A 14,877-nucleotide genomic window follows, 5' to 3' on the forward strand; every position below is an offset into this window, starting at 1 on the left:
TTATCATATTACACCTCATGGATCACATACATTCCATTCTAATGAATACACCTCGCCCTGTCCACCACGATTGCAAGTATTGGTCATTTTTCATTTGTTAAGAAAGCTCAAAGTTCAAATATTCGCCTGCTCTTGGCAAATACATAATTAATGAGGACTGAAGTGATAACTGTAAACGACAGTTTCGATGCGATAACTTTATTTAATATAGCGCTCTATATTTCTGAGTGCGGCAGAATATTTTTCTCCTTTCGCCATCTTGATGTTCGATCGTACAGGCGGACGCATCATCTTCGGCGGAGCAACAGCGGGTGTGGTTCGGACTTTTACGGGTGGTTCACCTAGCAGCCCTTTTCCCATTTCAGCCAACAGAAAGGAGAAAATTGTCTTAACACGGAGGAGCCGTTCGACTCTGGTAAATACACTACATTTACTAGACTTATTGTACAACGTATTTAAAACGCGTCAGTGGCTGTTTCACCAAAGAAAAATCATCTTTGGCTAGGGAGGGGGCTCCGGTGGGTTTTCTGATTTGGCTGGCAGCACAGCAGGTTTTGTACGGTGGCGCTTGGATCTACTTTTCATACGAGCTGGCTGGCTAAGCTAATCAAACCAGACTAAGAAATTTGGATGGTTTTGGCTGAAAGACATGATTTCATTATTTAAATAATTTGCTATTAGAACAACTTTGTATGCTGTTTGCGCCTCCAGACGGGTCTAACAATTTGAAATTGTGAGCGGAGCCTGAAGCAGTGTTTGTTTATGTTAGCTAGTTAGCTAGCTGAGAGGTTAGCTATGCTCGCTAACGTTAGCTAAATGAGCTCGCAAGGTAAGCTAGCCAACCTGTTAGCCTAGTAGTCGTAGCTAACGCTGGCTAGCTTTCGGTCTTGTATTACAAATAAAGTGTGTATGATGATATATGTATACATGTCGCTAGGTTGTTAGTTTTGGCGAAGTAGCTAGTTATCTTTGTAAGCCAACGTGAGAGGAGGAGTCATGGAAGTGATTGCGGGGCGGAGGGGGAGTTTTTCTCACTGGAAACCCAAGCTGCGAGGTCGGAACTTGGCCGTGGTAGGGGGAGGGGGAGAAATATGCCTTTGATGTTCGTTGCCGCTGAATGGTGAATTGTGTTCATGCTGGCCTGGAAATACCCACCGCTTTGCTCTGTCGGCTAGAGGTGGAGGCTCGGCATTTCCCCTCATAGCTACGTTACCAAGCAAAACAAGCAGTTGAATCAGAGGGAGCTGGCACAGGTAGCCTAGAAGACAGCATTTGGATTCATTCAGACCACGTAGAGTTGAAATGCATAAACATTAGATTTGGGTTTGGCTTTGGCAAACAAGAGCTCAAGGTTAGAGTGCGAGTCTTATTTTCACTTGTGTACTAATTTCCTTTCACACAGACTTAGTAGCTGTGCGGGCTGAGGGCAAGCAAGAACAATGGCTACCCAGTGTAAGTATGAAAAACTTTAACAACCATGGTAGAAGTATTCATTCTTTTCACATGAACAACATCAGTTTCAATCTTTGAAAAATCGACAGCCATTAATTACTAATCTGCCATGTAACACTAATGAGCATGTCTGTGTGTGTGTATATATATATATAAATAAACAGAATACTTTAAGCCCTCAGGAGCTATGGAAACTGGAAAAAAAGGGACTAGATGGGCACATGGCACATGTCTTTTGTAAATGAGTTTCTCCTCCAGGATAAGAGCTTACCTGGGTTATTGTAAATGGAATTTGATGTTTAAATGCCTAAACTCAAGAATAATACCCGAGTACACCTTCTTGCATAGATGATCTCAAGCTTTTCACAATGTCAGTTTCTGTTTGCTCAAATCAATTTATATGTTCCTTGTCATTCTCTCATTTTATGTGTCCCTCGTTATTTCCCCAACCTTCCTGCATTTTCCCCCACTTTGACTTATTCTGTCCCTGCCTTTGCCTAATCTGTCATTCCCTATGTTCTACCTTTTGCCACTCCATGTAGCTGATTTGATGGAGTTAGACATGGCAATGGGGGACAGTAAGGCTGCAGTGAGCCAGTGGCAGCAGCAGTCCTACCTGGACTCTGGCATCCAGTCTGGAGTCACCACCACAGCACCTTCACTGAGCGGCAAGGGAAATCCTGATGCTGAGGAGGACGACCCGGGCCTCTATGACTGGGAATTCAACCAGCCCTTCACTCCTGAGACAACAGGTATATACATGCACCTGCATCGCAAACATCTTCACTGGTCAGCATGTGTGTTTGAGTGGCTAGAAACAGAGAATTGATGCCACATACTTGTTTTCTTTGGTTATCACTCTAGATGACATCTTTGGATTTATAGCTATGCACGTGTTGATGATTTAGTGTTGGAGTAATCCTAAGCATATCTATTGAATTTTCTCCTCACATCTCTTCCAGACATTGAGGGCTACGCCATGACCCGGGCCCAGCGTGTGCGTGCTGCCATGTTCCCTGAGACTTTGGAGGAGGGCATCCAGATCCCTCCCACCCAGCTGGATGCTGCCCACCCCACGGCAGTGCAGCGCCTGGCAGAACCCTCTCAGATGCTGAAGCATGCTGTGGTCAACCTCATCAACTACCAGGATGATGCTGAGCTGGCCACCCGTGCCATCCCCGAGCTCACCAAGCTGCTCAACGATGAGGACCAGGTACAGGCACAAATGAGTGACTTAACACATGCACATATTCAAACCCTGAAATGGTATCCAATTAAGCTCATGATCAATAAGGATGAACGCACAAACACACAGATGTACATTCACACTTGACAACTCACAGCAGAGAAGGGGCTATAAACCTGTGATATCATATAAGCCAACAGCAGAGCAACACACATCCCTTTTTAGAACATGCACCCTTACCAACATTGTCTCTCTGTCCCAGGTTGTGGTGAACAAGGCAGCTGTAATGGTGCACCAGCTGTCCAAGAAGGAGGCATCACGCCACGCGCTGATGCGCTCGCCCCAAATGGTTTCCGCAGTTGTTCGTGCCATGCAGAACACCGGTGATGTGGAGACAGCCCGCTGCTCTGCTGGCACTCTGCACAACCTCTCCCACCACCGTGAGGGGCTCCTTGCCATCTTCAAGTCTGGGGGCATCCCTGCCCTGGTCAAGATGCTGGGGTGAGAAGTGGAAAGTGCAGGAATAGGGGTGCTCTATTTATGAGATGGGAGAGAATTCATGTGCACAGGACCAGATGGTCAACACTTAGGACCAGGAATGCGGAAAAGCTGTCTTGAACTGGTTTGAGTTTATGAATTTTGTTTTTGCAGCAGTGGAAACTGTTGTAGAGAGATTGGTTTTGATTGGAGAGTTATTTGTCAGATTTCTTTGCACCTCAAGTCTGTGTTAATATGATACTAGTGCTACCAATGTATGGTTGCTTTATTTTCATGTCTGGAAGGACATCACCCCAGTTAAAATGAAGGAGGGAACACTAGGGTGAGAGTGGATGATGAACTGCCAGGTGTTGTTAAACTACAAACACTTGGTCACTGAATAGATTTACTTGCAGGTAGCAACTGGATTATCTACCCAACCTGACTGAAAACTAGTCAAACTGTTGGTGTGGATTAACGGTTTACATAGGCAAAAAAAAAAACGTTGTTTTTAAGTTTCCATTCAATAGCTTATTTAATTAGTTCAAATAAAGTGTTAATTATTCCTATTAAACACAGTCAGTGTAGAACAAAGTGGATGCTCACTCAAAACGAAAATCATCTGCATACTGTTGAAGTTCTGATTGTAATTTTGTCTGTATGTCTCATCAGCTCGCCAGTGGACAGTGTGTTGTTCTACGCCATCACCACACTCCACAACCTCCTGTTGCACCAGGAGGGGGCCAAGATGGCAGTGCGCCTGGCTGGGGGCCTACAGAAGATGGTGGCCCTGCTGGCTAACACCAACGTCAAGTTCCTGGCCATCACTACTGACTGCCTGCAGATCCTGGCTTATGGCAACCAGGAAAGCAAGGTATGGGAAGACACAAGCTGATTGATGCATGCATTTGCATTGAAAGTCCTTCACATATGTACAATGTATTCACACATAATGACCTTTACAACTCACCTGATGACCTTATCCAACAACACACCCTGTTACCCAATAACTTAACAGTATGCATGTACACAAACTATACTATCACTAGTATCACTAATACTATCCAAAATTAACTTATTAGCTCACTTGCCATGGGCTGGTAAACTAAAAGAAAAGTGACCTGCCAAGAATAATTTTACCGGACAAAATGATTAACATTTTTCACATGCACATCACCCATTTTCCCCATTTACCCATTTTCAATGCTATTTCGTGTATATAATTAAAAACTTGCTTATTCACTTATACAATGGATGAACTTTGTAATTCAGCATTAGGTGCAACCGAATTCAGAGTTAATTAGATAATTTTTAAGGCAATCATCTTAGATAGAATCAAAGTAAGGCATCCCAGCCACTTTTGGGAACAAATGAGGTGATGAATTAATACTAAAAACATGAAGTTGGAATAGGAAGTGTATGCGTTAAGTTGGCTGTGATGAGCCAGGAAAAACCTTGCCTGTCTGTGTCTTAGCTCATCATCCTGGCCAGTGGCGGTCCCCAGGCCCTGGTCAACATCATGAGGACCTTCACCTATGAGAAGCTGCTGTGGACCACAAGCAGAGTGCTCAAGGTGCTCTCTGTTTGCTCCAGCAACAAGCCTGCCATCGTAGAGGCTGGTATGTACACACACACACAGTGTGGTTCACACAACAGAAAATATACTCTTACTTTAGTAGGAGTTTCTGTGTTGTGTTAAGACTTATCTCAGTCCTCACACTATAGCTGCAAGTGTTATTGCAGGCCTTAAATACATAGCTGTGGTCAGCTACTGAGATGAATAAGAGTAGTGGTGCAACGTAATGTAGAGTTTGTTTGGTTTGGTTTGTGTGTATGTAGGAGGTATGCAGGCCTTGGGGCTCCATCTGACCGACCCCAGCCAGCGCCTGGTCCAGAACTGCCTCTGGACCCTCAGGAACCTTTCAGATGCCGCCACCAAACAGGTACGACACACACTCACAATACCCACAAATGGCAACCTAATTTAAGCCTAGGGTTAATGTTAAATAACCCTTAACATAATGTTAACAATTTTTGCTCGGTCGGGCTAGGAGATCAGAGTTTTACTTGCCCCTCTTAAATTTTCACTGGCCCAGCAGCCAAAAATGAAAAAAACCACTTTTTCAGACATTTAAGTAATTTATTACTGTAAAATGTTTGTACTATGTAACAGAAAATCATGAATAAAAACAAAAAAATTGATTGATGGTAAATAATTTAGAAAAGTATGATTTTAACAATTCTATAAAACTCTAAAGTATAAATTGACCTGTGTATTCCTGGATGATCCTTCATAACTAACTGATAGTGTTTTCTGTAAATGTAACCAGCAGTAATATGGCTAAAACAGAACAAAAACAGAGGCGAAATTGATGAGGCTGGTGAGTCTCTCCATTCATCCATTTTTTGCCAATGTATTAACCAGACCTGCGAAGGATTGTCAGCTTACTGCATTGCTTGCTACATTGTCAACATACAGGCTAGGTACTGCCCGTTGTTGTTGTGGGCATTGAGTGTGTTTTTGGTAATTGTCTGTGCCTTTTTAAACAATGAGCCAGCTCAAGACTGAAATTGCTGCTAGACAGTAGAAACAGAGCAGGATTGATTCATCATTTCAACCCAGTAGAATTGTTGCTTCCAAAACAAAAGGAACAGCCTTTTACTTGTTGCTTTGTATTTTGAAGTGCCCGGTACCATGTCTACTCCGCATAGCTCTCTGAATTAGCAGATCCCTGACTCTGAGGTGACCTCCAATCTGATTGGTCAGAAAATGCACAACAGTGTGACAATGGTAGAGCAGAGGCAAAGACAACACGCTTCTCACTGGGTGAGAAATGGTGAGACTGGAAACTTTGTTCTGGGCCACTGTCTGACCAAACAACTGGCCCAAGACAATGTCATACTGGGCCCCTCCATTTGGGGGGACAACCTCACTAACCACTAAGCCATCCTGCTGCCTTATTGTAAATACACTCCTGTGAATATGGAGTATGACACAACACAATATGCAAAATTGCACTGAGTTGGCACTAACCTCTCCTTCTGTTCTCTTCCTCTTGTCCTCCTCCCACCTTGCCTCTCATACTCCATTGCCCCTCTCTGTCTCTCTCTCCAGGAGGGAATGGAGGGTCTCCTAGGGACCCTGGTCCAGCTGCTGGGCAGCGATGACATCAATGTAGTGACGTGTGCCGCTGGCATCCTCTCCAACCTCACCTGCAACAACTATAGCAACAAACTCATGGTCTGCCAGGTGCGTACTACACACACAGCTTTAGAGAAAAATATTTTGGTGTCTTGCAGTCTCATGAAGATGGACTTGTTAGGTTTATTTTGAGATTTTAACCAAGTATGTATCCCCAAAATCATGATGTGTGTCATGATTTACCTGATCCCCACCTTTTGAGCATCACTGTGTATCTGTGTGACCAGTACCTTGCATATTTTGACTCATGGTTTCCCAAGGCATATTCTCTGTGACTGTGCTCCTGATTAATTTGATGTAACGAACGATGCCTGTACCCAGAGAATCTGTCTACACCGCAAGTTCTAATTTATCTTGTCATGTGTTAGGTGGGAGGCATCGAGGCTCTGGTGCGTACGGTGCTTCGGGCTGGTGACAGGGAGGACATCACAGAGCCGGCAGTCTGCGCCCTGCGCCACCTGACCTCCCGCCACCAGGACGCTGAGATGGCCCAGAATGCTGTGCGCCTGCACTACGGCCTGCCTGTGGTGGTCAAGCTACTGCACCCACCCTCCCACTGGCCGCTCATCAAGGTAATTTTCTTTCTCAATCTCTCTATACCCCCTGGCTTATACTGACACCTTCATATATGTTTTTTCCTGGTTAACAACACGATCACTGTTAAGCCTTGCATGTAGCGACATCATTGATGAAACAGATGGAAAGTAATTGCATGCTAGCAATAGCTACTAATTTCTTACGCCTTTATCAGTGGTAATTCTGACTAAAATTTGTGTTTCGTTTTCCCCCTATCCAGGCTACAGTTGGTCTGATTCGCAACCTGGCTCTTTGCCCAGCCAACCACAGTGCTTTGCGGGAGCAGGGAGCCATCCCCCGACTGGTCCAGCTGCTAGTCAGGGCCCACCAGGACACCCAGAGGCGCACCAGCATGGGAGGCAACCAGCAGCAGTTTGTGGTATGAAACCAAGCCAATGAAAACCCAAACTCTTATTTTGAACTTTTTGGAATTTATGTGCATTTGATTTACTGTTTTTTTTTTTTTTTCTGTCCAAACACATATACAGGAGGGTGTGCGTATGGAGGAGATAGTGGAAGGCTGCACAGGAGCTCTGCACATCCTGGCCCGGGACGTCCACAACAGAATTGTCATCAGAGGGCTTAACACCATTCCACTCTTTGTCCAGGTAGAGCAGTTACTACTTAATTATACTACAGTGACTGCCTCCTGCAGTCCCACATCAAACACATGTAAATGTCTTTGCAGTTAGAACTTTTGTTTGTGCAATCAATTAGTTTTTGGATAGTGTCAGAATTATCAAATCTCTCTTTTCTTCCAACTTTGATCCACCTCTCTCCCTCTCCTCCGTTACCACTACCTGCCTGTCACCAACTCCCCTTTTCTTCTGCCTCACACTTCATCCATTTCTCTCTGCTCGTCCTGGTCTCCAGTTGCTGTATTCTCCAGTGGAGAACATCCAGCGTGTGGCAGCAGGTGTGCTGTGTGAGCTGGCTCAGGACAAGGAGGCTGCTGAGGCCATCGAGGCCGAGGGAGCCACCGCACCGCTCACTGAGCTGCTGCACTCCCGTAACGAGGGCGTCGGTGCGTATACGAGTGTACATGCCCAAATACAGATAGTGCACACAAACTCATTATCTGGTTGTACGCATTCACACACACTAGACATAATCAATTAGTCAATGAGGTCAATGTGCACACTTTCCTAATTGGAATTTGGCAACTTGAGTGTACCTTGCTTAATTTTTCTGTGCATTCTCTCCTGTAGCAACCTACGCTGCAGCCGTCCTGTTCCGCATGTCTGAGGACAAGCCCCAGGACTACAAGAAACGTCTGTCAGTGGAGCTGACCAGCTCCTTGTTCAGAACCGAGCCCATGGCCTGGAACGAGGTACACACACACACACACACAAATGGCCAAACATACACTCTTCCACATAGGCTGGTTTCTTACTCATCTGTCTTTGCTTTTTCATAGACTGGAGACCTGGGTCTGGATATGGGAGCTCAGGGAGACCCTCTGGCCTACAGACAGGACGGTGAGTTTCTGGTCTTTCACTGGTCAAATCGCTTTTGGTTTATATAAGTTGATCTCTGTTGGCACTTAATTGTATGGCTTCATGTGATTTTTGATATATGAATGCAGTATGGTTGTATTGAATTCATTTTAAAACTAAACAAACAGCATTACGGCATTGGAGCCTTTTTTTTTTTTTTTTTTTTTTTTTTTTTTTTGTCTTTGAAGATTATGAAGGGGGAAACCCCTGAGTTCATAAACAAACACCTGTCAAATGTCATATGGAACTTTTATTTTCAGTCATCCTTCCTCTCCCCTGCTAGATGACATCATATTGTGGCCTTTAACACTGACAGATGACTATTCTGCCATTGTTTTGGAATAAATTGTAGCCCAGAATGTTTCTTTGTGTGACTGGAATGTTGTGAAATAATTTTGCGAGGTTTTCGCTGTCCCTTGTCAGACGGCGCCTACCGGGCCTACCCAGCAGCCTTTGGCCAGGACCCCCTGTTGGACCCCATGATGGAGGGTGCCGACTACCATACCGACACTCTGCCCGACCTGGGCCACCACACCGACCCGCTGCCCGACCTCGGCCACACCCAGGACCTGATGGACAGCAGCCAGCTGGCCTGGTTTGACACCGACCTGTAGGATAGGTAAGGATGACAGGTTTACTGAATTATAGTAAAGGTAGTGCTGACATAAATGGCAACATATTCATTCAATTCTTTGTCCTGTGCTCTTTTGCAGTTGTATTCTGATAGAACCTGCATTGTGATTGGCCTGTATCGTCTGAAGCAGCATTATGATTGGCCTGTAGAGTTGTTGAAGGTATAGAGAGGAATAAGGGATCTTGGAAAGTGCCTGACACACGAATACAAGGGAGATGGTTACCACGGGAATGTTGGAGCAAGTCGGGGGGGGGGGGGGGGGGGGGGGGGGGGGGTTTAAAGTAAAGCATCAGTGAGAGGCGTGGAAACACACAATGGAGGTCTTGGAGCAGGTTGCCTAAATGGAAGAGTGCACACGAGGTGGATCTTAAAGATGGAAACACATATGTTTTAGCCTTGCCTGTATTCTTATCAGTTTTTGTTCCTATTTTTCTTATTCTGTTTTTTATTTCTTTTTGTATTACTCATTCTCTGTTATGGTACTGACCCAGCTTGCCTTGGCACTAGCCATCTTCATTTTCTCTTCAATTGCCAATCATTTGTAATCTTTTTTTTTTTCTTTTTCTTTTTTTAAACGTATGTTATATGTAGTGTTAAGTTATAGTGGTATTATACAATGTTCCTTTTGGTTTATGGCCGAATGTGTAGAACACTAATAATCAGTTGAATCGTACTCTGACTTAAAGTGTAACATTGTGTAGTTTTTTTATAATCTCAAAAATGGAGAATTATGCATTCTTAATATGTGCTTGTTAAAGCATAATAAAATATGTCAGTGTCACAAATGTTTTAAAGGGGGATATGGGTGAAATTGAGGGTGGGTTGGGGATAAATCTAGAGACAAGTGTTTTATATACAGTATCACTGGTAGGTTAACAACTATTTTGTATGCTATCATTGGATGTCTGATAGAAAAGTCCTTTACGCTATCATTGGTGGTCTAATAAAACCAAGTTTTATGTGCTATCAACGGTAGCTAGGTTGATGAACCAGTTGTAGTCCTGCTGTGCTTATTTTGGAGACGAGGTTATGACACGGTTGAACAATAAAGTGGCATTTTATTTCATCTTGTTTCTGTCTTGTGTTCCTTCCTTGTGATGTAATGACTTTTGTTATTAGTTTGGTCCTCGTGGGGAAAAGTGCCTCAAATGGTGCTTATGAGGTCTAAGTTTTAAGATGGTGTTGCAGTTGGAAGGTAAAAAATTCTGCCTTCTTGGCAAACAATATCCACTGGTTTTCTTAGGATTCCCTTGAGGCTGCCGCATCTTCACTTTAATTCAACTAATCAAGACTGAAGTAGTTTTAACTTAGGTTTGGTATTTTTTGGAGGCAAAAAATGAAAACAAATTAATACTCATGGAAATGGCGACGTCTGTTGGTTAATCAGACAAAATATGTACGTGTCTATAAGGACTGTCTTCATTAATGAGTGCGAGTTTGCAATGAGACTTCATAAGGGTATGGCATTCATAATAACAAAATAGATACACAAAAAGTGGAGAGGATGTAATTGGAATGTTGATGGGACATCCCTAGTTTCCCCATTAAGATTTGTTGGTTATGAAATGAATGATCTGCACTTTTCAATTTGAGTTTCAAGTTTTTTTTTTTTTGCAGTTAGAAAGTCAGGCAGTTTCGATTCTAATTGGAGGTAGCCAGCATATGAACGGGCCAGTTTAGGTGGTAGAGGACGGTGGTAGAGCAAGGTTTTGCCCTGCTGTTAATCAGGGAGATCAGAATGGTACATTCTCCTTCATAAAGTTGTGAATTACACCCAATCATTAGAACCCCTAAACTTCTATCTGTCCTTGAAAATCTTCATGTGTCCTATCTTGCATGAAACCACTTTTTTTTGTTGACTAATGAACAGCTGTTTGAATATATTTTAATTTATTGACTTAAGAGTACAGATCCAAATGCTGACATTCAGATGAAACTACAGTTCTCAATCAGGACGTCTGCATCTCAAGGTGTTCAGGCTCCTTCTCTCAAGGCCTATTAGCAAAACTTCTCCCAAGCATTCTGCCCCTTCACATGAAGCCGAGTCTGAGTCCTTATCATGTTAGTGGGTTTGCTGGCCACCTCTCTCCCCATCATTCAAAACACCTCAGTCCTGGAGGTGATAAACAATGGATGGCAAGAGTCCCAGGCCGCTGTCCAGTTCCTGTCCTGTGTTTGGCTGAGGGATTGACATTGTGGAAAGCCTCACTGAATTAGTATTTGAAAGTTCTTGTGCCCTCTGCATTCGTTCAGTGGTAGGAAAACAACTCTTTCATCCATGACCAAAATTTTCAATAATTCAAAAGGTGAAGTTCTCATTTGGAGGATAGAACCAGAGATTTGTAAGCATAAGACAACCTGGGCTCTGGCCGTTTGGAGAGGCCAAGTAGGGCTGTTGAATTCCTGGATAAGCCCCGTTTTGGCTATGTTCAGCACTATAAATATTAGGCGGTTCAATATCTATGCTCAACACCAGCTTTGGTTGGTTCACAGTGGAAAGGGGACTGGTGCAGCCCTCTTTATCCACAAGCTACATGTAATCAACCAGGCAGCCCTCCTCTGTTTCCTGAAGCTCTCCAGCTCCAACACCATTAGCCCCACTAATGTTCTCTTCCCCATGACAATTTCACAACTGTGCACAATTTTAGGAAGCCGGGGCATATGACAAATACTTACCCACAAGGAAAATTAAATAAATACACCAAAGAGTGTTTCATTCTGCCAGAAGGGCTCCACCGGTTTACATGGAACGGTCTCTTGCTATGTCGGGGTCATCTCTTGCCAGTGGTAGACGTGGAAGGGCAGTTTAACAGCTGAATGAGGGACAAAATATGGTTTGCAGCAAGCATGAAAGAACACAAACTAGCCTTAGTAGTTAACTGATAGTTAACTGAAAAGTGCTATTCTATAAAAGTGTTAATAAGTTTTGGCTTAGTCAGCTAGCTTTGGCCCCTATACCTTAACTTCAGTTTACAGATAATGTTGATAATGTTAATGTTTGTTTCCATGTTTTAAGTCTGTGTTCTGGTAAAAACATTTAAAAGCATTCATTCTAGAAATATTTTATGAAATATTTGCATCTCATCATTTGCATTTCAATTTGACTATATATACACTTTACAAACATCCTTTTTGCTGTGATTTGTTGGAGAGCAATATAGGCCTATGAATCACATAAAATGAAAGGTCTATCCAGTGTACATTTTATGTAGATATATAAATGACTCAATTTACAAAAACAAAAGGTCACTAAAACTGTATTGTGTTCAACTGTAAATTCTGTATGAAATGTGTTGCAGTGGGGCAAGAATGCCCTTCAGCGCACCATGTCGCTCTACCACTCTTTAAATTATCCAGAACTAGATCAACATTAAGTCTGTTTTGAAATCTGAGGCTAATGCATTTCCCTGATCAGCTCCTGTAATACACCATTTTAATGACCAATGTCAAGATGTATACTGTGCATTTCAATGGTTTTCACATCAGCTATCACTCGTCTCAGGTCATGACAAAGTTATCTTACGATTTGCAACAGTAAGACTTGGTATGGCGCATTACCAGCTTACCTATGCTCACTGTTTTCTGCACCATTCAAACAAGCTCAAGTCTTCTATCTGCACCAGATGATGTCACTCATTAGCAACTAATGAGTGAAATCACCTGGTGTAGTTTTGTTGGAAGGAAAAGCTGGACACTACTGATCTAGACCATAGAACTACATTTGATTGAACTAACTTTCTTTGTGTTATGTATACATATTTGTAATATTTAAAAAAAAGAAAAAAGGCCAGGCACAAGTTTCACACTCATGCTTTATACATAAAGCAAATAAAGAAAAACAAACAACACACTCAAAGGTTAAGCAAAACAATTAGTTAAAGGCAAGTACAAAAACAATTCTCACAGTTTTAATGAAAACATCAAAAGAGCTCTCTGTTAAGAAGGCAATAGACTAAACATCTTTACAGATGCCTCATGAGTAAATGTGTGTACAGGATACTTGATGTAGCTGCTCTGTGGGCTGCTGAAGTAAGGAGCAACACTGGGTCTTGTGTAGATCAGGAACGAAGGCTCAGTACACACACGCTTCTTCTGGAGCGGCCTGGCAGCACCAGCAGCAGTGAGTCCACGGTCTGTGTTGCCCCCTGTTGTGCAGATGGGGTAACTTCCACCTGGAGCTTGAAGCAGAGGCTCCGCAGGCGGACAGTCCCAGCTGAAGCTCCTCTTTGCTGCAGCTCCTCTCTCTGTGGAGCGAGGCTGCTGCTCTCTGAGCGGCACACTGGACAGAGGAGAGGCTCTGCAGGCCGCAGCAGAGGGAGCGTCTCTCTTCAGGAGGGATTCGATGGAGAAAGGACCGCTGAACTTCACCTCACATCTCATCTCAACGGCTCCGCAGGCCGCATCTTCAGCTTCAGGGAGAGTGGTGCAGCGCTCTGATGCTCTGCTCATGGTCTCCAGTCCCTCTTTGGACACCAGCTCAGGAAACTGGTCCAGCATTCCCTTGAAGTGGCGACGCACCATCTTCGCTGTGATTTGACTGTGGTCGAGCTTCCAGAAGTTTCTCTTACAAATTGGCTTTTCTGGGCTCACTGGAATCTGAAAAGAGATGAATACATGGATTACATTTACTGGAGCTAACTAATTCAACTACACTGTCAACTTGATCAATGAAATATAATATTTTTGGCATTTATATTTACCTTGACATTACCTTATTGGTTGATAAGCAGCCTCTGATTTTGTTCACAAAGGTTTTTCTGTCTCCAGACACAAATGTTTCCAGCTTGTCCATCAACTGCAAAAAATAAAACTGAAAATTAGCTCTTTCAGAATGTGGGATGTGGGTTTCGTATTTGAAAATTTACAAAGTCTTGCTTCCCTCTGTATACCTGAGAGAAAGTGAGCATGTTGTGTGGAGCGGGTTGGAGGGCAGCAGCGATCAGAGCCAGGTAGGTGGTGCACTTCCTGAGTCTCCCTAAACAAGTGCTGCAGGTGAGCTCCCGACTTCTCAGCCATGTTCTCAAGTCCCACACACAGCAGAGCAGTGCTGTGACAACCTGACTCAGTAGAGATGTGGAGCTGGACTGGTGAACTCCCTGCTGGCACAATAGGACATCAGAAGGTGTGCATTCCAGGTTAATGAGCACCTTTTCATTACTAGATGATTGGTGGGGCGGGGCCAACAGACCACACATCATTACTAATGGTGTTCAACTGGTTGCTCTGTGAATCTCATTATTTGTTCAGTTCAGATGCTTAATTTAACAGTTATTTAGAAATATGAAGAACTGCAAGCATACAAATCTCATCTCCAGCACAGAAACCATAACAATAAAACTAGACATGAGTTCAATTCATTAGACTGAATTAAAATTAATATGATTGATCTCAGTTGAATGAAAATATTATTCTTCCTGGATAACAGTTTGTTTTCTAGAGACAGATACAGATAAATAGGCCTAGAATTATCAGTACAGGTCTACAGTAATCTCTAATGCAGTACTAGTGGTGATAGAAGGTCTTGAGCCTTTTTAACCCAGATTCTGAGAGCCTGCCTCTCCAAGGTCAGAAATCCTGCATCAATTCATTTCAGTTTTGGATGAGTCACACAGTATTGACTCTGTGGAGGAAAACACCATCTCTGTATATAACATATACAGTATATGTATACTATAGTTCCTAGATATCTAGCAGAGGAATTTTTCAAGAGTTGTCATGGTGTCCCTCATGAGAGAATGTGCTGAGATAATAAGGTTAGCCAATTTATACGCTTACTGATGCATTGCACTAGTTTATTTTCAATTAAATTCCATAGACAAAGGGCAACAAATCCAGCCTACTCCTACAATTGTAT

General features: G+C 43.2%; 1 protein-coding gene across 1 annotated transcript; it reads left to right on the forward strand.

Moving 5' to 3' along the window:
• Nucleotides 1-300: 300 nt before the first annotated feature.
• Nucleotides 301-10,089, forward strand: LOC139927898 (catenin beta-1-like). The gene is made up of 17 exons (XM_071920200.2): nt 301-415; nt 1,403-1,452; nt 1,995-2,204; nt 2,415-2,665; nt 2,901-3,139; nt 3,788-3,989; nt 4,590-4,734; nt 4,955-5,058; nt 6,231-6,365; nt 6,686-6,889; nt 7,114-7,272; nt 7,382-7,501; nt 7,767-7,917; nt 8,102-8,223; nt 8,311-8,371; nt 8,813-9,008; nt 9,103-10,089. Exons 2-16 carry the CDS (start codon nt 1,440-1,442, stop codon nt 9,001-9,003), a joined length of 2,307 nt encoding a protein of 768 aa, XP_071776301.1. The 5' UTR covers nt 301-415; nt 1,403-1,439; the 3' UTR covers nt 9,004-9,008; nt 9,103-10,089.
• Nucleotides 10,090-14,877: the final 4,788 nt, after the last annotated feature.

The sequence above is a fragment of the Centroberyx gerrardi genome, chromosome 19 (genome assembly GCF_048128805.1).
Source record: "Centroberyx gerrardi isolate f3 chromosome 19, fCenGer3.hap1.cur.20231027, whole genome shotgun sequence".
NCBI lineage: Eukaryota > Metazoa > Chordata > Actinopteri > Beryciformes > Berycidae > Centroberyx > Centroberyx gerrardi.

What these genes read in the sequence shown, in the direction of transcription:
- LOC139927898 (XM_071920200.2), top strand. An exon ending in CTTCACTCCTGAGACAACAG is followed by an intron (nt 2,205 to 2,414) that starts GTATATACATGC and finishes CATCTCTTCCAG; the next exon opens with ACATTGAGGGCTACGCCATG. An exon ending in GCCTGCCATCGTAGAGGCTG is followed by an intron (nt 4,735 to 4,954) that starts GTATGTACACAC and finishes GTGTGTATGTAG; the next exon opens with GAGGTATGCAGGCCTTGGGG.